General features: G+C 40.7%; 7 protein-coding genes and 2 non-coding genes across 9 annotated transcripts; 3 read left to right on the top strand and 6 right to left on the bottom strand.

The window, feature by feature from the left end:
* Positions 1–35: 35 nt before the first annotated feature.
* On the top strand, positions 36–1,669 carry VTP21DRAFT_3672 (uncharacterized protein; the record flags this gene model as incomplete). Its single annotated transcript, XM_069394000.1, has 2 exons — positions 36–372; positions 462–1,669. 2 exons carry the CDS (start codon positions 36–38, stop codon positions 1,667–1,669), a joined length of 1,545 nt encoding a protein of 514 aa, XP_069249110.1.
* Positions 1,670–2,695: 1,026 nt separating this feature from the next.
* Positions 2,696–4,678, bottom strand: VTP21DRAFT_3671 (uncharacterized protein; the record flags this gene model as incomplete). The annotated part of the gene is made up of 6 exons (XM_069393999.1): positions 2,696–2,860; positions 2,927–3,276; positions 3,345–3,525; positions 3,592–3,732; positions 3,825–4,089; positions 4,152–4,678. The coding sequence occupies 6 exons, from the start codon at positions 4,676–4,678 to the stop codon at positions 2,696–2,698; spliced, it is 1,629 nt and encodes a 542-aa protein (XP_069249109.1).
* Positions 4,679–5,312: 634 nt separating this feature from the next.
* VTP21DRAFT_3670 (uncharacterized protein) lies at positions 5,313–6,798 on the top strand (the record flags this gene model as incomplete). Its single annotated transcript, XM_069393998.1, has 5 exons — positions 5,313–5,460; positions 5,525–5,830; positions 5,902–6,175; positions 6,243–6,361; positions 6,425–6,798. 5 exons carry the CDS (start codon positions 5,313–5,315, stop codon positions 6,796–6,798), a joined length of 1,221 nt encoding a protein of 406 aa, XP_069249108.1.
* Positions 6,799–7,587: 789 nt separating this feature from the next.
* On the bottom strand, positions 7,588–9,933 carry VTP21DRAFT_3669 (uncharacterized protein; the record flags this gene model as incomplete). The annotated part of the gene is made up of 1 exon (XM_069393996.1): positions 7,588–9,933. The coding sequence occupies one exon, from the start codon at positions 9,931–9,933 to the stop codon at positions 7,588–7,590; it is 2,346 nt and encodes a 781-aa protein (XP_069249107.1).
* Positions 9,934–11,103: 1,170 nt separating this feature from the next.
* VTP21DRAFT_3668 (uncharacterized protein) lies at positions 11,104–13,707 on the bottom strand (the record flags this gene model as incomplete). Its single annotated transcript, XM_069393995.1, has 1 exon — positions 11,104–13,707. The coding sequence occupies one exon, from the start codon at positions 13,705–13,707 to the stop codon at positions 11,104–11,106; it is 2,604 nt and encodes an 867-aa protein (XP_069249106.1).
* A 534-nt stretch (positions 13,708–14,241) lies between these two features.
* VTP21DRAFT_3667 (uncharacterized protein) lies at positions 14,242–15,296 on the bottom strand (the record flags this gene model as incomplete). The annotated part of the gene is made up of 6 exons (XM_069393994.1): positions 14,242–14,382; positions 14,447–14,504; positions 14,566–14,876; positions 14,941–15,067; positions 15,134–15,176; positions 15,242–15,296. The coding sequence occupies 6 exons, from the start codon at positions 15,294–15,296 to the stop codon at positions 14,242–14,244; spliced, it is 735 nt and encodes a 244-aa protein (XP_069249105.1).
* Positions 15,297–15,928: 632 nt separating this feature from the next.
* Positions 15,929–17,047, bottom strand: VTP21DRAFT_3666 (uncharacterized protein; the record flags this gene model as incomplete). Its single annotated transcript, XM_069393993.1, has 4 exons — positions 15,929–16,255; positions 16,317–16,390; positions 16,455–16,797; positions 16,919–17,047. The coding sequence occupies 4 exons, from the start codon at positions 17,045–17,047 to the stop codon at positions 15,929–15,931; spliced, it is 873 nt and encodes a 290-aa protein (XP_069249104.1).
* Positions 17,048–18,242: 1,195 nt separating this feature from the next.
* VTP21DRAFT_t198 lies at positions 18,243–18,316 on the bottom strand. The gene has a single exon. It is a non-coding gene; the product is annotated as a tRNA-Val (tRNA).
* An 87-nt stretch (positions 18,317–18,403) lies between these two features.
* VTP21DRAFT_t201 lies at positions 18,404–18,476 on the top strand. The gene has a single exon. It is a non-coding gene; the product is annotated as a tRNA-Ser (tRNA).
* The last annotated feature ends 574 nt before the right edge of the window (positions 18,477–19,050 follow it).

Here is a 19,050-nt window from a genome sequence, read left to right as displayed (position 1 = left end):
TTTCAAATTGACTTGTTCCAGTACGGTATTTTTTGATGAACAGGTTGCCGTTCCCGAACCCAATCTCTACCTCTATTCCCCCTGCAATGAACTCGGGATGGCCCCCGCAGCCTCCTCCGCTCACGGCCCAAGAAAGATCTGGAGTCCCTCCAGGATCTACGTTTCCTCCTGGCTTTGCTCCTAACCATTCACAGCCATTATTGCCTACACCTACAGGAGAAAATATTAATGGATTGATGGGAGGGGGAAGCCGGGGATGGTATTCTCAAAACACACCGACATCTTCCACAAGCGGCAACTGGGCGGGTGGAACCAGCACAAACAGAGGAAATGAGAGAAGATTCGAGAGATCTACTAATGGTCACGAAATTGGTATGCAAATTGGTTTAACTATGAGTTTTGGTGGATTTCTTTTACTTTTTTTTGAAGCAATTAACACTCTGAGTATTTAAATTTATTAGGTAGCGTCAGCTCTACCATTGTCACTTCAGCCATAGCTGACACAGCTTTGCCCAAAGCTCTTCCGCAGGCAGTCACGCCATCCTCTAGTTCTAATTTCTCGCCAACTTCTATTCCATCTGCTCCTAGCCCCTACTCATATCAAAATTTATCACATCACATGCAATACGGTAGGCGAGCTACCAGCACTGCCCGCCGAGCGGAACAAAATCGAGCGGCACAGCGCGCATTCCGCCAACGAAAGATACAATACGTAAAGGATCTAGAGGAAAGGGTGAAAGAACTTGAGGATTTAAAACGAGCTTATGACGAAGTTATTCAGGAAAACAAGGCACTGAAGGCTCAACTAAAAGGTGAAAAGCTGGAGAAAGTAGTAGACGTGAAAGATGAAATGAAAGAGAGCGATGAGAACGAAATTAAGGAAATAGTTGGTTCAGAGGGTGGAGAGAAAGATGAGAAGAGCCATGAGAATAATCGCCCAGGTACTTTACAGAAATCGCCATTAATGCCACAGCAACGGTCGGACCAACTGGCCGAGAACTCTGCTACCATAGCAGAGGAAGCATCGGAAGTTTCTAACGGTTTGAACGCACAAAATATGGCAGATGTATCAATGGATGGAATAGCCGAGGTTCACCATGAAAAGAAAAAGTTGGATAGCGATGTTTCCTCTATTCCCCCTCCACTTCAACCCCTACTTCATCCTTCATCCCAACAACAAGGAGAGCCGCAACCAACTCCATCTATTTCTTCCCCACTTTCTACGCATACACCCTCTGAGCGCCAAGAGGATCAGATGCTCATCAATGATTATTTCGGTGAGCTCTTGACTACCACCAACTCGACCTCGTCCACAGCCACGAAAGAAGAGCTAGTGGGCACCCCAACTGACTCTGAGGATCAGCTCTCGAATCCGATTTCAAATGCTTCGCTGTTTCTTCTTAATCTGCTCTCCGCACCCTCAATTATGCCCCACCCGGCTGCACCACTTAATCCGGCGGGTCTTTTAGATTTTGAAGAGATAAGCCCCACCGAATATTCCACAACAAGCGCTGCTGGCAATGACCTCAACAACTGTAGTCTGGGCGCAATGGAGACGGAAAATACTGAGGCCATGAAAAAATTGTGTGAATTGATGAATGTCCGTCCACATCGCCCGAGCTTTCCAACGAATTTTGCAATTGGAATGTGGCATGCATCTCAATCATGACACTAAATTATTATCTTATCTTTCAATGTATTGTATGCAACTCTTGTTTTATTTTCCTGTTTTTTCTTTGTATTTTTTTTTTTTTTGTAAGGAGATGCATGGAACTCTGTGATGGCGAGAAGAATTTTTAGGCTTCGAGATAGTTGAACTCGACGCTTTCTGGATTCGTTTTTTATTGATCGGTAATATTACTATTCCTACCAAATTCTCTATCTTATTTTTAATGCTGCTTTTATTTGCCTATTTTATTGTTATTTTGTTAATGCGCTTTTGTGGGTATAGTACTTTGATTTTATGAACTATTCTTTCTTATAGTTTCTCTGTATTTTTTCATTTCCTTTCACGCGTTGTTAGGTGTATATTTAAATAATATTTAAAGTCTTTTTTTCGTTTTTTACATGTCAATTTCAAAACACAATACCAGATACGACTACACCAAGATTAAGATGACACTGGGGCTGATTGGGATTAAATCAGCAAGATGAAACTGTTTACCATCATTACATATCACCCAAAACACTCTGATCTACGACCATTTCCCCGGCTAAATTTTTTTTTTCAAATTGATAGAGGATATTAGCCCCTGCAAGTTGACGACAATAATGGAATGATTTGCTGAGTTGTTTGAATCAGTTGACCGGCACTTTATTTTAGAAGAGGTGCATAGAAAACGCAAGCAGCCCTCAGCCTATACATTACCATATATTTTTGTAAAGCGATCGAATCGTTTCAGCCAAAATCTATTCGAGTTTAGCCTACCTGCAATGTCAAAGATATTCAGCCGATGGCGTCATTGAAAACTGAAGAAAGACTCAGCGAACTTTGAAAGCCACCTCTTATTCATTGGATTACAGCCTTGTTGCTTAGCAGGCTTTCTACTAGAACTAGAATATCTTTATTAAAAGAACTAAGGGCTTAGTTGTAATTGGATAAATAAATAAGGGAGTTTATTTTCAGCTCATATACACACCAAGATTGCAAGTAAAAAGAAGAAAGCATTAGAGCGATTAAATAGATAGAATGAAATTAGATGTCAACTTTAGAGCAGCACTTCTTGTAATTGGGGGGGACACGCGCACGTGTAGCCTGCTCAAATGCATAGCCAATTTTGAGCAAGAGCTGTTCACTATAAGCACGCCCAATGAAAGAAATGCCTAGAGGGAGGCCATCCTCGTCATATCCAAAAGGCAGCTAAAAGAATGCAAAAGAGCAAGGTTAAAAATTAATCCTGAATATAGACTAAAAAAGCAAATTTACAGTAATCATTGGGTAGCCGGCAACAGCTGCTGGGGTAGTTTCAGGAGCTAAGGGTTCAGAAGGGACTACCAACACATCCAAATTATAATCATTCAAAACCTTGTCAATGCCCATCTCTCTAGCGAGCTTTAAGTTGGTTGAGCGAGATTTTAAATACTCAGGATCTTCCAAACCCTTTGTAGCCTGGGAGCGTATCAATAAATCTTGGCCAAAAAGTTTCATTTCCTTGTCTTTATGCTTCTCATTAAACTCAATAATATCGGCGAGGGAGCGCACCGGAGAACTTTCCAGCTCATTTTGGAGATAGTTATTCAGGCCGACCTTGAACTCAGTTAAGCATACGTTCAACTCTATAGTCGCGGAAAAGGATTAATTTACCTCCTATGCCCGGAAGTTATATCATGTCGAATATGCTTACCGCTATCAAACCATACCCACTCATCACTATTGAGTTTGTCCGCAGTTGGAATTTCGGAATTGTCGCGAATACGCGCTCCTAAGTTGCGCATTAGGGTGAGAGCATTCTCCAACTGGAAGAGTTGAGATTTGATAGATTTGGCGGTCCAGTATGGCTTGCGCGGAATACCGATGCGGACATTCTAATGCATTAGAAAAGTGTCAATAATCTCTGCATTCTTCATAGTATCTCAACTGCAATTCTCGACCTTCAAACCATCACGCCTTAGGCTCCTCCCATAATCAGGGACTTTTTTCATCTTTTTTGTAGCATCATCACGAGGATCAAATCCAGCAATAGCATTCATAATGATAGCCGCATCAGTGACTGTACGAGTGATAGGACCAATCTAGCGGAATTATGAAAGTTATGCACAGATGTTAATGCATGCATCAAAATTAGCCTCAATTTTTGTGATTTATCAGAAAAAAACTAGCATACCGAATCTTGTGTAGAAGAGATGGGAATAACACCGGCACGTGATGTCACGCCGACTGTGGGCTTAAGACCGACAGCGGCATTTCGAGCTGCAGGAGCGATAATGGAACCATCAGTCTCGGTACCGAGAGCAGCCACTGCCAGATTCGCAGCTACAGCTACCGCAGAGCCAGAACTTGAACCAGAAGGTTGAGCGCTCAAAATGTAGGCATCATGAGTCTGACCACCGCGTGCAGACCACGCTTCGACTGAAGACATGGAGCGGAAGCTAAATATAAGTATATCTAATCAATGCACTATATTCAATAGAAAAATGCGCAGCACTCATACTTGGCCCATTCTGACATGTTTGATTTACCCAGTATGATCGCTCCTGCCTTGCGAAGTTTGGCAACAACCGTAGCATCTTGTTTTGGTTTTGCGCCAACCAGAGCCAAAGAACCTGCGCCGGTTTCCATACCGTCGCGAGTGGCAACATTATCCTTCACCAGAATCGGAATCCCATGCAGAGGTCCGCGAGAGCCTTTTTGTTTACGTTCCTTATCCAAATTCTCGGCAATTTCGAGAGCATCTTTGTTTACTTCAATAATAGCGTTGAGGTGAGGGTTCATCACCTTGATGCGGTCGAGATAACACTTGGTGAGCTGGTGAGAGCTGAGCAAGTTATTCTCAAATGCATACTGCAGGTCTTGAATAGTAGCTTCGCGTAAATTGATACCATTGCAAAGGCCGAGATCGAGATCAGCCTGAAGGAGCTTATCGACATCGACAGCATTTACTTGATTAACCAAGCCAAGTGCTGCTACTGCAGTTGCGAGGGCAAAAAGTGTACGACGTTTAAAGGATTTAGAGGGCATATTAACGGTATTAATGTGATAAGAGGGGGAGAATGAGAGAAAAAAGAAACCTTGGTGAGAGAGAAGTTATGGAGAAATAATCAATATTTTGAAAATACTACAGATATTGAGAAAATAGGAGAAGAATATAAGAATAATGAAAATAAGGATTAAGACAAAAGAGACAAGAAAGCCAGAGAATTAAAAAAAAAAATAGGGGAAAAAACGATTTCGAGAGAATTTAAGCCTAAGTATATAGGGCTTGTCCGATTTTGATACTAAAATCACTCGAGTTAAGTGCACCAACAACTTTATTTAAAAATATAAACTCAATATTCCAATGTGTGCCAATGAAATGTTTAGTTTACTGCTCGTGGTACCGAGTCGTCCTAAAAAGTCCGCATGTGCGACAATGCAATTTTCGTAGCTGATACCTTTCGAAGGGGACTTTCTTTATTGAAGCTTCGGTAATGCTATACTATTGGATGAGGGTATTATATTCCGCAAGAGCCCTGCACGTGCGGTTGAGTAATAAAGTGACAATCATGCTACATATATTTTCAATACCACATAAGCTCGGTCTACGCTTCGCATTTAAACCTCGCCCTCCCTCCTTTGTTTATGCTTGTTTCTTCCCCGTAACCTATGTCAAGCAATGGATAAGACCCCTTTACCCCCCGGCGTCCCAGACTTGACTCTGAAAGAGCAGTGGCAAAACGACTTTGTGTTTTATTCTAACGTCATCCTCAACTCACTCGGGCTGGCATGCGGTCTCATCGTGGTGTTTATAATAATCGGTCTTGGTAATTATGCAGGCTTCGTTTATCCTTTCTCCTAACTTATCGTTGATTAAAATATTGATATAAGGATGTTATAATCGAAAACTTGTGGATCGAGTTTCCTTGCGTCTTACGGCTGCGATTTCATTTGTGGATGCGTTGAAGGCAATCGCTTTCCTCATCTACACATTCTATCCTGTAAGCGGATGGGTATGCGACTTCGCTGCATGGTCCGTTGTCTGGCTTACGCTACTCTATAGCTTTCTCACCGATGCCATTGCCATCAATTTGCAGCTTGTTTTCTTGCACGGCCGTCCTTATCGCCAGTGGTGGGAGTATTGGTACTGGGGAGTACCCATCCTGGCTTCCCTGATCATCAGCATCCCTCCATATGGTAGCTACTCCAAATAATAGAATGTCATGCTACAATCAGAGTAGAGATATGCTAATCAATTCATTTTCTAGCACTCAACCATCTGGGCTTCGATTTAGCACAGCAACTCTGCTGGTACAAAGACAGCCATACCCAGCTGGCAAAGAATATTGAATGGGCTACCTATCTTTTTTGGGTGATGGGCAGCTGCGTATACTGTACGGTGGTCGTTATATTAGTTATCATTAAGCTTCAGAACAGTGCGCGCGAACTTGCGTCCATGTCTCAAACCCCACGCCCTAACACGGAATTAGAATCACGATTCCGTAAAACGCAAAAAACGCTGCATAAACTTATTCGCCGCATGTGAGTAGTATTGGCAGAGAAAGCTAATTTCTAAATGTTCAATTTATATATTAATTTTTGGCTCTAGTGCATTGTACCCGCTTATTCCGTTCATCACTCAAATGGGATTCTGCATTTGTGAGCTGTGGATGCACCATCGTAGAGAATTGAATTTTGGGATTGACGTGTGGTCCGTTTGGGGAACAGGTATTATCAAGTTTGATACTCGCCCTCCATGCCTACTAACGATGCGTATTTGCCCATAAAAAGATATCCCAGGCATTCTGAACCTGATTGCCTTTTCTCTTGATCCTGCAGTCCATAATTCTTTTAATACCATTAAGAATGATCTTATTGCAAAATATGGACATGAGGAACAGCCATATCCTCTCGCTACTGAACACAAGCCTCGTCAGAAAACGATGGGTGAGCGAATTGGTCGGTTTATCGTGTTCCGGATTTTGAAGGCAGATAAGAATAGCTCTATTCGGGATCCAAAGACTTCGACGTTCGAAATAGGGACCCAAATGTCCACCAATTATTATCAATTGGAATCGAATCTTTCGCCGCAAAATCGATCGCACTTTCAGGAAGAGAGGCTAGGCGATACTTATGCCTATCGCAAAATGGTCGAAGGCCTCTAGCTTAATCAGCAATATTTCACTATTCATTTTTACTAAATATAATATTTAATCCACCAAACTCCTGTAATATATAAGAGAGAATTTCTCTGAGAAGCAATACTGTATTTGTTCTCGTCAAACTTTATAAATAAAAATATCACTAATTATAAAATACATTTTGATCCATTAGTTTGATTAAAAATAAAAAGATAACTTTCACGGATGATTAAGACTTCGGTAAAAGAAAATAAAGATATCTCTCATGATTTGCGGCCGCTAATCCACAATAATGCCATCAATATTGGTTGAATTTTTTTTAAAATAAATGAAGGAAGGGAGTATTAAGATTGAAATAAAAGGTAAAATGAAGCAGGATGGTCATAGCCTTTTGTCGCAAATCTTGTTAATCTCCTCTCAAATACAAGTAGAGATAAATATTATATGTAAAATTTAGAAATAGTTTTGAATGCATAATGGGCTCAATATTATTTTTATTTAGTCTATAAAAGAATTGCGTATTATTTTTAAAGTAATGGATTAGTGAGAAACAATTGAAACAGAGTGTTGAATTGATTTCATTTTTCGAGCCCTTCTTCTAGAGTGAAATTAAAGCAAATTGATTTCTCATTTTTTCAACGAAAGGATTAAAAAAATAGTAAGAGTAGTAAGAATAGTAAGACAGAATATCATTTCAGAAATTTCTAGGAAGGAATGCGAGGTAGTCAATATACAATATTGGATTACAAAATTTACATGCTAATCAGATTAATGAGGGGAAAGGAGTTACTAAGTAAATACAGTAAGAGCAAATCAAATTTTCGTGATAGCCCATTTCGCCAGGCTCCCTCTACTCAAATGGCATAACATTTGCCAACCTCCGATTAAAAACTTAACACCATCTTCACGAGCAAGCCATAACGGTAGTTCGATTGCACCCTGCCTCCCATCAAATGTCTCCTCACTTGCCATAGGAAGATCCACTACGACGCGACATTTATTTGGATCGCTAATATCGTCATTATCAGAATCAAAATCGGCAGAAAATGTAGTTGAAGATGACATTCGTACGGAAGAGGCATTAAAAATTGAACTATAGTCGTGTACTATGCGTAGTGGAGCAAGATGCGTACGCAAGGGAAGCGGACCCAAATCTCCCAAAAATATATGTAATCTTTCAGGTGTCTCCGGGTCCCTTCCATCATTCTCAGACTTGTTTGATGTTGGAATTGGTTGACGAATATTTGTGTGTTGAAATGTGGATGGGTGGCAATCAAATACCAACTCAAGAGTGTGGGCGCCCGGATTATACTTCGGTGGCTCCAGAAGCTTTGGTGGGCGTGTTATCGTTCTGTTTTGCTGGTGCTCACCACTCATCATAGCCATAGGAGAAGGAGGCGGAACGACGAAAGTTTCACACATCTCTCTCACTCCAACTATAGTCCAGCACACAACATCCTCCGCTCTATCGTTTTCAATAGTCCAGTATCCCAATCCCTCATCTCTTGCGCCAATGAATTCTCCTCTTCCGATTGCGTCAAATGAAGCTCGCTCCAGCCCTACTTTTTGCATTTGTGTCACGGGAGTGGATTGCTCCTCATCTCGCAACAATTTCCCGCGTTCCAACTTGCGAATAATGAGTGGAGGCGAACGAAGATTGGTTTCTGGGTCCGTGAGTATGACAATCGAATTATAAAGAATTGGGCGACTAGGACGACCTCCCTCATCATTCTGATCTGAAATAGCTGGCTGACTAGAGTCGGAACCGGCAATATTGGGAGATCGTAATGTTTTGATTATAAAGCCTGTCCACCTTCCTCCGTCAGCACTGAATTTCCCCTCCTCACCCCCGTCGATCTCTTCGGTTGTCATATCACGAAACTCACCCTTACTTGAGCGATCAATATTCAGAAATTTGGTTCTAACGGTTTGCGAATTGATTCTGTTATAAAATGCTACTCTTCCCCCCTCAACAATCCAATTCCCCGAGGTGGTTCCTGTACTGGTCATCTTCCATTCGCCCGATTGCATACTCGTCAATAAGTTTGCTCCTCTCTTCTTTTTGGGTGGTTTTGAGATAACTGTTACCGGGTCCGTCATGAAACTAATAGTAGGTAAACTCCTCCAATGATCCTTATCCGTATTGGGATTATTATGTGAAATATCAAGTTGTAGTCGAATTTTCTTCGATTTCGAACCTCCCATTATATATAATTGTTTAAAAACCACGCTTTCGTTGTTGGTGACGATTTTTTGATCCTTAATATCGCTTCCTGTCACAGCCATTGAGACAGTTAGTGATTGTTGAGAGTCAAGTCCGTATATCTTCACCACAGGGGGAGGACATAGAAATCGCTTCTCAGATCCATATGATTTCTGAGCCACAGCTGAGTGTAGGCAGGAGATCGACACTATCTGCCCAAAATTCTGTTGTGCGATTCTATTATGCAAACTCCCGACACCGATAGCTGATCTAGATATAGTCTGGGGGAATCGCGTTTGAAGACGCTTGGTAGGAGATGCCTCGTCTCTACCCGAAGAATCGGGCCTGTAACGCTTACTGGATTCACCCGTATACGAACTGAGAACCGGAGTGGATGTGATCAAGGGAAAGGAATAATATTTTGATTGAAGAGGAAGTGTAGAAACTGATGCACTAGATTGAAAATCATTTCCAACCATCAACGGTGAAATGACCATACTTGGGTCCGTTTGTAATGATAAATGAACGGGAGGCAAGGTACGTTTTCGACTCTCGAGTGTCCGTGGTAGTGTTGCTGAAGGAAGGGTTGGAGGGATTGAAAACGCTTGTATATCATCTGAAGCAATGAGCGATGCGATTGACATGCTGGCCTTCTTCGTTGACTCGGAGTTGCTAGAGAGTGGGCACCTTTCTCGGACTTGTGAATGTATATAAAGTGGTCGAATATTGGGAGACGGGCCTGGAGGCGGGAAAAGTGGCCCATGACGTTCAGAGATCGAGATCATATTATCTTGTTGAGCCGATTGTGAGGTTGCAGAAAGAGAGGAAGCCTGAGTAGAATGTGTTGGAGAAGATTGAACCTCGAAAACTCCTCTTTCTGGTTTGAAAACGTATATAGACGGTTCAGAAGAAGTTAAAGAGGACTCACTATCGGTCTTGTCCGCATCTAAATTCATCAAATCTTTTGGGAAAATAATTGTATAAAAACTTATTAAATGTCTGGACACTCATCAATTTAAATTAGATGACTAATACTAATAAATTGACAGCTGGGTGATTTATATTCTTATTGATCTATTATGTCAGGTACCAACTAGGCAGTTGCAATATTAGGTGATGATGGTTCTTCATTAGCCATTTGTGCTTACGCGGATTTGTTTGGCAACTCTTGGATACCGAGAAATATTAATATGGAGGATTTACGATAACTTGTAGCGAAAGTCCGCTTGTAAATCCGCAACACAGCCTCTCCCATACCTTCGCACGGTTTCATCGTCTTTCTTTTGCCACATCTTTTTCCATTCCATATCAGCCTCGCTATATAGAACATCCGGTCTCTGCCAAATTAGGGTACTTCCCGAAAAATGGACCGACCGCCGGGTTTTTCTCTTTTTTTGGAAATCTACCAGTTTGAATTTTGCAAAATTCGGTGCGATGTCTAGGAAACGATTGCGAAATCGTAGACATACTATTTGGAACATATTGGAACAAATATAAGCACGCGTGTTACAATACTCGAGACTCCCAATAAAGGCAGCAAGAGTGCAAAATGGAACTAATTTGGTATCGAATACTGAAGAATCAGTCTCTTGATTGGAGTAACCATTGCATCCAGATTTCTACGCTTGTTACCAATTCTTCTTTGGAGCCACCGGACAACTCTTGAACCAACAAAAGCGGACTCATAAAGAACATTCCCAGGCGACACTTTTGCAAGATATTTTGAATGCTATAGACAATTTTGCTATTTGATTTGGCCTTAATGGAACTCTCAATGCCCCAATTATAAAATGCATCGAATCATTTTCTTACAGTGTGATCTCATATGAAGAGAGTTTTCAATTAAACATTACTCAAAGAAAAAAATGCTTCGTTCCCACGATCATTTGGAGTACTCAATAGATATACTACTGAACTTAATATAGGATTGATCCGAATTTCTCACATGAAAGTGAGATATAGTAATTGACAAATTAAATCATTTAATATTAATACATTACATAATTACACTGGAAATAAACAAACATAATAAATTTAACACACTGTAGAAAAAAATATACAAGCATTCAACGTAGTCTAAAAAAACTTCACATGAATAAAGTACAAGGTGATGTTTTCATAAAATGTCAAAGTCTTTCCACACTCCATCTCGCAAGATGGCCTCCGCTCAAAAAACATATCATTCCCCACCCTCCCATCAAGAATTTAACACCATCTGTGCGAACCAGCCACAGCGGCAACTCAATAACTCCTTCTCTTCCCGCAAAAATCTCTTCACTTGCCATTGGAAGATCCACGACTAGACGACATTCATTTCTAGATACATTTCGAGGAATAGGAAAATCTTCGTCATAATCGAAATCATCAACAAGTGCAGGTGAGGTAGAAGGTTGAGGAGAAAATGAATGGGATGACCGACGATCAGGGTGAGAATTAGGGATCGAGGGATATGTGCCAGGGAGTGTACGCAAACGAAGTGGACCCATATTTCCCAAATAAATACCCATTCTATCTGATAGCTCCTGCTCTCGCCCATCTCCTTCATCCCCAGCTGAGAGTTGATGAGTTGGCCTAAAAACGGAAGAGTGGCAATTGAATGCAAGTTCTAAAGTATGTGTCCCCGGTTTATACTTTGGATTCTCCAAAAGCCTAGGCGGGCGTGTTATCGCTCTGCTTTGCTTCATCTCACTGCACATTGCATCGGTATGAGGAGGGGGCAAAACGAACGTTTCACACATTTCTCTCACTCCAACCGCCGTCCAGCACACTACATCCTCCACCTTATCATCCTCAATTGTCCAGAACCCCAATCCTTCATCCCCGGCTCCCATGAACTCTCGTGTCCCACCTGTCACGTTCATTCCTGTTGCGTCAACCGAAGCTCGTTCAAGTCCTACTTTTTGCATCTGTGTCACGGGGGCGGAGTCTTCCTCATCTCGCAGCAATTTCCCGCGTTCTACCTTGCGAATAATGAGTGGAGGCGAAGAAAGGTTGGTATCCGGGTCCGTGAGAATAATGGTCGAATTATAGAGCAATGGGCGGCTGGAATCTCCGTCATCCTCATTCTGGATGGAGCGTCGACGATCATGAAATTGGCTAATAGAAGGAGATCGAACAACCGAAAGGACAAAACCTGTCCAATTTCCTCCATTCGCACAAATCATCCCCTCACTACTTCCATCCCCTCTCTTTGCTTGTATTCCTCCACCTCCTCCACTGTATACTTGAGCGACATCCAAGAATTTGGTTCTAACAGTCTGTGAGTTGATACGGTTGTAAAATGCTACTCTTCCTCCCTCGACTATCCAGTTTCCTGAGGCAGCTCCCGCGCCTCCTATGTAATTCTTTTTCCCCGATCCCACAGAGCTTGATAGTATGCTTGGCTTTTTCTTTTTAGTTGACGGTTTGGAAATAACTGTCACAGGATCCGTCACTAAACTTATAGTAGGCAATCCCCCCGCTTGCTGCACCCCCATTTCAGAGGCAGCTGGTGTAATAAAAAGCTGCAACCGGATTCTCTTCGACTTTGCACTACCCATCACGTGTAGATGCTTGAAAACCGCAGTTTCACTATCACAAGTTGTGATCTTATGATCCTGGACAGCACTCCCGGCCACCGCCACCGAAACGGCAATGGACTGTTGTGGAACTAATCCATAAACTCGCACTACAGGAGGAGGACAGAGAAATCGTTTCTCCGATCCATAAGATTTTTGAGCAACGGTTGTGTGAAGACAGGAGATTGTCATGGTTTTTCCTGCGTTCTGGTGAGAGATTTTGTTATGCAAACCCTTGACACTGGTGGAAAGGGTAAGAGAGGATTGAGAACCCCGAGAAAACTGTCGCTTATTTGGAGAAATATCATGGTTCTCCATAGACTGGGAACGGACACGTTTACCGGCTTCACCGGCCGATGGAGAAAAAACAGGATTAGCGGTGACCATAGTAAAAGCAAGTGATTTCGCCTGGATGGGTGATAGAGAGGAGCGACCGATCTCGCTTTTGAGATCACTTGATTTCTCTACCAGTGCGGACGAACCAGTCAATCTAGTATCCACTTGTAAAGACGAAAGCACAGGTGGAAGGGTGGGCCTCCGCTGTTCGAACATTTGCTGCTTAGTAGTGGGTGGAGAAGATGGAGACGTCAAATGATTCTGAGTGGTATCCCGTGCAATCAAAGATGCAATTGACATGCTATCTTTTCTCATCGGCTCTTTGTTATCGGTTGAAATGCGACTTTCACTAAAAGGCGAGTGCATATATGAAAATGGAACGTTGGGAGCAGGACCTGGAGGTGGGGGAGGAGGTGCAGCAAGTTCTGGGAGACAGCTCGCGATTGGAGGTAGTCTATTCTTAGGAGTTAAAGAGGAATGAGGCTCGGGATATCGGCTCCCTGGTTTTAAAGGTATCTGTTGCTCGCTTTGTGGTCGTCGATAGGGGATTGAGGCACCTTTGTGTGCATCTTGGTTCATCAATCTTCCCTTCAGATCATCTTCCCCAACCTCTAGCGAATTATCGAATTTTCTCCAGCTTTTTGCATAGGAATAGATACCCTTTTGCCCTGCAGAGAATGGCGTTGGTACGGTTGGAGCCTTGCCGCCGAAGGGTGACATGGATATACCAGAGGGCGACAGAATATTAGGGGAGGAAAAGTTGGCGGCGGCTGGCTTTTGGGGAGAAGGCTGAGGTGAAAAATTCGAGCCATAAGTTGAAGTTGGCCGGGGGTGCATGTCGTGTCTCTGGCTTCTCTGCACACAAAGAAAAGATAAGAATAATGGATCCAAAGGGGAGGAAGATGATAGTAAAAGAAGAGTTTGTTACGGAAGAGATTATGAGAGAGAAGCAGAGAACTGTGAGAAAATGATAGGCAAAAAGGGGTGAGAAAATTTTGTTCTTGTACTTTTTGACAGCCGGAGCAAGAAACAAATGATCGAGTGGGAAAAAAATACCGATCGGAAACCAGCAAAAATTGGACAAACCAGAATTTATTGATCGCACATTTCGTCTCACACAGACGCAGCCGTGGGCAAATATTTTGTTCCTCATTTTGATAAACGGGCTGAGCCGATGAGATCAAATGGGTAAAATTAGTTGCAGAAACAAAGTGCTGCAAGGGTTTTTGTTCCAGACGGTTCGTTTAAGAAAAGAGTATAACTTATCTCGTGATAAATACAGAGTGTATTCAAATAAGAGGATATTAAAAGGAAGATCGGCATTGACAGAAAAAGGAAAATGACAATATCATGTAGCAGAATCAGATCTAATTAACTTATAATACAATCGGCCTTTTTCTTTGTCGAAGAAATGCGTCTTTTGCCTCGCATAAGCTGTTGCTGTTGTTGCTGCTGCTTGGCATCCGATTTCATCATCAATGCAAAAGCCTCCTGCTCTTGCTTGTTCAATTTCTACATAGAGACATTTTTCAAGTGACCTTTTCGTTAGAATCCATAAATAACCGTTTCTGCTTACCCCATTACGTCTTTTCTCTTCTAATAACCGTAGTTGAGACTCTTGTTCCATCTGCGCTCTGTTACGAAATGGGAACTTAGTTAAATCTAAAATTCTCATGATTGACAAGCAACACTTACCGATCTCCTCCAGAAATCTTCGAAGAGTCCATTGGCTTTGTGGGAGCATTATTATGACGAGTGTTGATTTTCTGAGAGTCTTTTTTCCCACGATGTAAGAACCCATTCATCAACTTTTTAGTGGCAGGAACTGGTGCTGGAGGAGGATTGCAGGCATGGTCTGCCTCCAGGCGGTGCTTGACACAAAAATTTAGATGACATTTTGGGCAAATAATGGGTACAAGTACACGAGTACGGCAACCTTTCATAGAGCAAGAATTGGACTTCTTTTGTGTAGATGACGGACAACCTTTAGATATGTGCTCGTCAACCTAGTTAATAATATTATTTGTAGAGTCGAATGATGGTTTGATTGAAAGTGAAAAGAAGCAATACCTTATAATTGGCATCTTCTCCTCGCCTAATGGACACCGGTTGCTGACATAGAGGACATACAGGAATACGAACATCAAGTGCCTCATATTTAGGACAGTCGTGATCCTTAGCTTTCCAATGATCTTGACTAATAAACGACAAAAAAAATGAGAACCATAGGATTGGATGCAAAGGTTAACAAGATGAATCTAACCAGAATGTTTTCTTACAATACTGGCAGGTATAAGGTAAGAAATCTAAGAAGATTGCAGGGTATTAGTTAGAGCCCACTTGATGTCAATGGTGTGAGTCAATATTATACCTAGCTGATTGCAATCTCTCTGTGAACAATGCTTCCCAACTTCCGGAAACTCCATATTAACCTAAGTATTTAAATAATAGTATACGAACTGAGAGCTGGGTTTTCTCGAATTTCTGGGTAGAAATTGAGATATTTGGAACAGTTTCGGATATTTCTTGTTAGAAAGATCAATTACTTGTTGCTACAAAAAGTCCTAGAGAGCCTTTAGAGTCGAAGGCTTCCTTTTATTCCGCTAGGTGTCGAAATAAATTAGACTTATATTGAGTTTGATCAACGGAGCCATACGCTATGCAATCATTTTACAATTTACGTTTCTGGGAGGGGGTAGTTTATCTGTATAGAGTGACTTCAGCTATCGGTAAATATATATGTATACCATGTGCTATTTATTAATTGTGATATTTATTCAAAGTGATATGGGTGATATCCTAAATATATTAAGAATAAAACTGCTTATCCTATTCTTATAAGAATATAAAAATGGAAAACACGACCAAAGAATAAAAGGAGATAACCCTAGGGAAAAGAAAAAAGGAGAAGAAAAAAAAGAGTAAGGAGCTAAAGTAGAAACGTATTATATATTAAAAGCGCTCAAAAGAAAAATGTATATTCTCTCTTTTTTTTTGATTGATCTATCACCTCTAATACACATACAAAAAAAAAAAGGAAAATGGAAATACATAGAATCTACAGCTTTTTAGCCGCAGGCTTCTTGTAAGTTTGCCGATAGAAGTTAATAAACAGTAGCAAATAACTCGACAGAAGCCCGCTGCCAAACGCTGCAGCACCCTCAGTGCCTGCACACGTTCCCATATTTGGAAGGGAAGGGGCATATGTGTAGGCGAAGTAGGTATATGTGCAGAAATAGATTACAAATAGATCAATGATAAATTGAACGATTTGCATCGTAGTGAGGTAGCGCTTCCACCAGATGCGGTGTCCCATGGCGGCCCGCATGTAGTAATAATACATGAAGACATGTACAGTCAAGTTGAGCACAATAGGAACCCAAGACTTTAGTAGGAATATATTAGTTAAAACAACAGCTAGCAGATTGCCTCCTGTATACACTTACAACTGATGTACGTCCAACCAACTGTGTGTAGCAGAGAACAGCGGTCATGCTATGGTGGTAGTAGTGAAGAAATTCTATAAAATTAAAGTTAAGTATAAACGATAATCGTCTGATACACTAATATCACATAATTTATACCTAGCTTCTTTTTCTTGAGTACTAAAAACACAGTATCCACAAGCTCCCAGTACTTAAACAAGTAGTTAATGTAATAAAGTAGCTCTAGCCTCGGAGTAAAGGCTTTAGCATCGCAAATGGCATAAAGAAAGCCATGTCTGTACAGGATAGGTAGCAGCTCCTCAATGTATAGCAAAAGGAGAGCCAGAGAGCCAGTGGTGAGCAAAAAGTTATGCAGTTGAAACAGACCACGAAGCTGGAGGGGTTGGCGACCACGCATGATATATTCGCCTCCGAAGATGATGACTAAATAGGCAAGGCAAATAATGAAAACCTCCAAATTGGTGGAAAGAGGTGTTTCACCCTGGTAATCAAATTAAATCAGATAAAGAGTTCAATGATAGCAGAAAGTATTATAATAGTGGGTAATATTTTGAATCCATTTAGAGATGATGAATAATATATCAAATGATGACCCCTGTTACCTGCACAAAATGAAACTCATCTACTGATTTCCCAGTCAAAAGATGATAAGCTCTAACAAAGTACGAGTCGAGATGTACGCCAAAAGGCCTATCGACTGAGATAGTCGCGTTGACCATTGGTATGTTCATTATAAATGAAGCAAAGGAAACGAAAAAGTAAAAGGATATAAACAAACTTCAATATGAGGCTAGTAAAAATAGAGGATCCTTAATTCTTCTCGAATTCAAACACCACGCAAAGCAATGTGCATTCTGAATTTCAATTTACAACTACGGTTTAATTGGAGAATAGGGGTAATTTATCCTTCGAAATCTAACACTCTCCCACTTTTCCCATCCGTGATCCTAAACAATTTTAACTATACATTTCGGCGCACAAAAATATATACATATATACAGGTTTCAAGTATGAAGGTCTTCTAGTTTTATCTTGAATTATCCTTCGAGTTCTTTCGTTTAGTAATATATATAGAATTGATAATCTAGATAAATATGCTTGAAAGTTAATAAAAAGAAAAGAAAGAGCGGGCTTTTTCCCTTGGCTCGCTGTAATCATTTTTCCCAAACCGAGCATCAAAAAATCACCATCGGATTATACATGCTTATGCCTGAAAAAGCCTCAAAGAATTCCGGGCTATGATTTAGACATGTGAATTACTAGGAAATAAAGATAAGTATTCTAATTATCAAGCCACCCGGAATAAATTTTCAAACAGCACATCTATATTGATAAGCAATAATAGCTTTCAAAATAGAAGAGTGGAGAAATTTACAAATCACTGGAAACAGGATAAAAACAAGGTCACAATATGGACAACTAGACGCATACGTCCTGAAAGACGTATCCCAAATTCAAATGGTAATTAAACTTAATAATTGATTGATAGAAACTCTAGTTAATAAAACATCTGACATCTTTATCTTGATATGCTATTATAAATAATGTTCAAAACCAGGATCTGAAAATAGTCAAAAAGATGAATAAGTTCAGAGTTTTAAGCTGTTAAAATGAATGAACTACTGCCCTACTTTCTGACGGGATTGATGTGGAGACTATTATCAAAATACTTTCCACGGAATATACTTCGAATAACAAGCACGTGCACCGTGAAAAGTGTATATCTCTGTCTTCTATCAAATTTAATATATCTAAATCTTTATATGCATATGCATAAATTTTTAATTTGATTTCCAAAAAAAAAGGACACTTACCTTCATTTACAAATTAATAAGTCAACAATATAAACTAAACTTCAACACCACCCTTCAATAATCGTATAGCTTAAAAATCATTTAGAATTTTGGGTTGATAAAATAAAAATCGTGTTTTCGTCCGGATTCGAACCGGAGACCGTCTGTGTGTTAGACAGACGTGATAACCAACTACACCACGAAAACTACCTAACTCTTACAGTGTGTTGGAATCGTATCGAGATATCTGCAGTAGGACAACCAAGCCAAGCCACGTAATCCCTCAAGCCCTGGGGGAGGGTTAGTGTAGTGGACTATCCCTGGTATGCCGACGAGAACGGCGTGGGTTCGAATCCCACTTCCCCCACCAGCACTTACTCTTAGTTTGTGACTGCTGTCCACTTGTTCAGAAATTGAGTCTTCATTATTGAAAAGATCGCTCCTACAAAAAGTACAAAAGATTACATCGGTTTCACGTACATGCTATTCACGACAACTACGATACACGCATATCGATTGAACGTCTATCGATCAAGGACCTATATCTCGTTATGTCAAGTCCATTGACATTAACTTCATGTAATATATGGAAATTAAATAAAAGTTTCCATTGATTGATCAAAAAAAAAATCCCTCAAGTCCTGCTATTTCGGAGCATTATCGGAGCATTATTAAGTAATCGTTGTAATGTAATTCTTTTAGTATATATTGAACAGAACTCCCACTATAGTAAAGGGAGATATCCTAAGTTCCAGATAGTATTCTTGTTTAATAAACCAGTAATTATCTTAACTATCCTCGCATGTACTACGCAGATTCTAACAAGTGTTACAGGGAATATCGGTATTTCGTACAGACAGTCATAACTGCGCCACTACAAGCCAAAAAAAAAACTTCTTTTCTTCTTTAACTTTATGCACAATTAGTTTTTTTTACCTTTA

This window comes from Calcarisporiella thermophila, assembly GCF_041956535.1.
Source record: "Calcarisporiella thermophila strain CBS 279.70 unplaced genomic scaffold VTP21scaffold_18, whole genome shotgun sequence".
Taxonomy (NCBI): Eukaryota; Fungi; Calcarisporiellomycota; class Calcarisporiellomycetes; order Calcarisporiellales; family Calcarisporiellaceae; genus Calcarisporiella; species Calcarisporiella thermophila.
The sequence above is the reverse complement of the archived record's forward strand: the minus strand, read 5'-3'. Positions and strand labels throughout refer to the sequence as shown.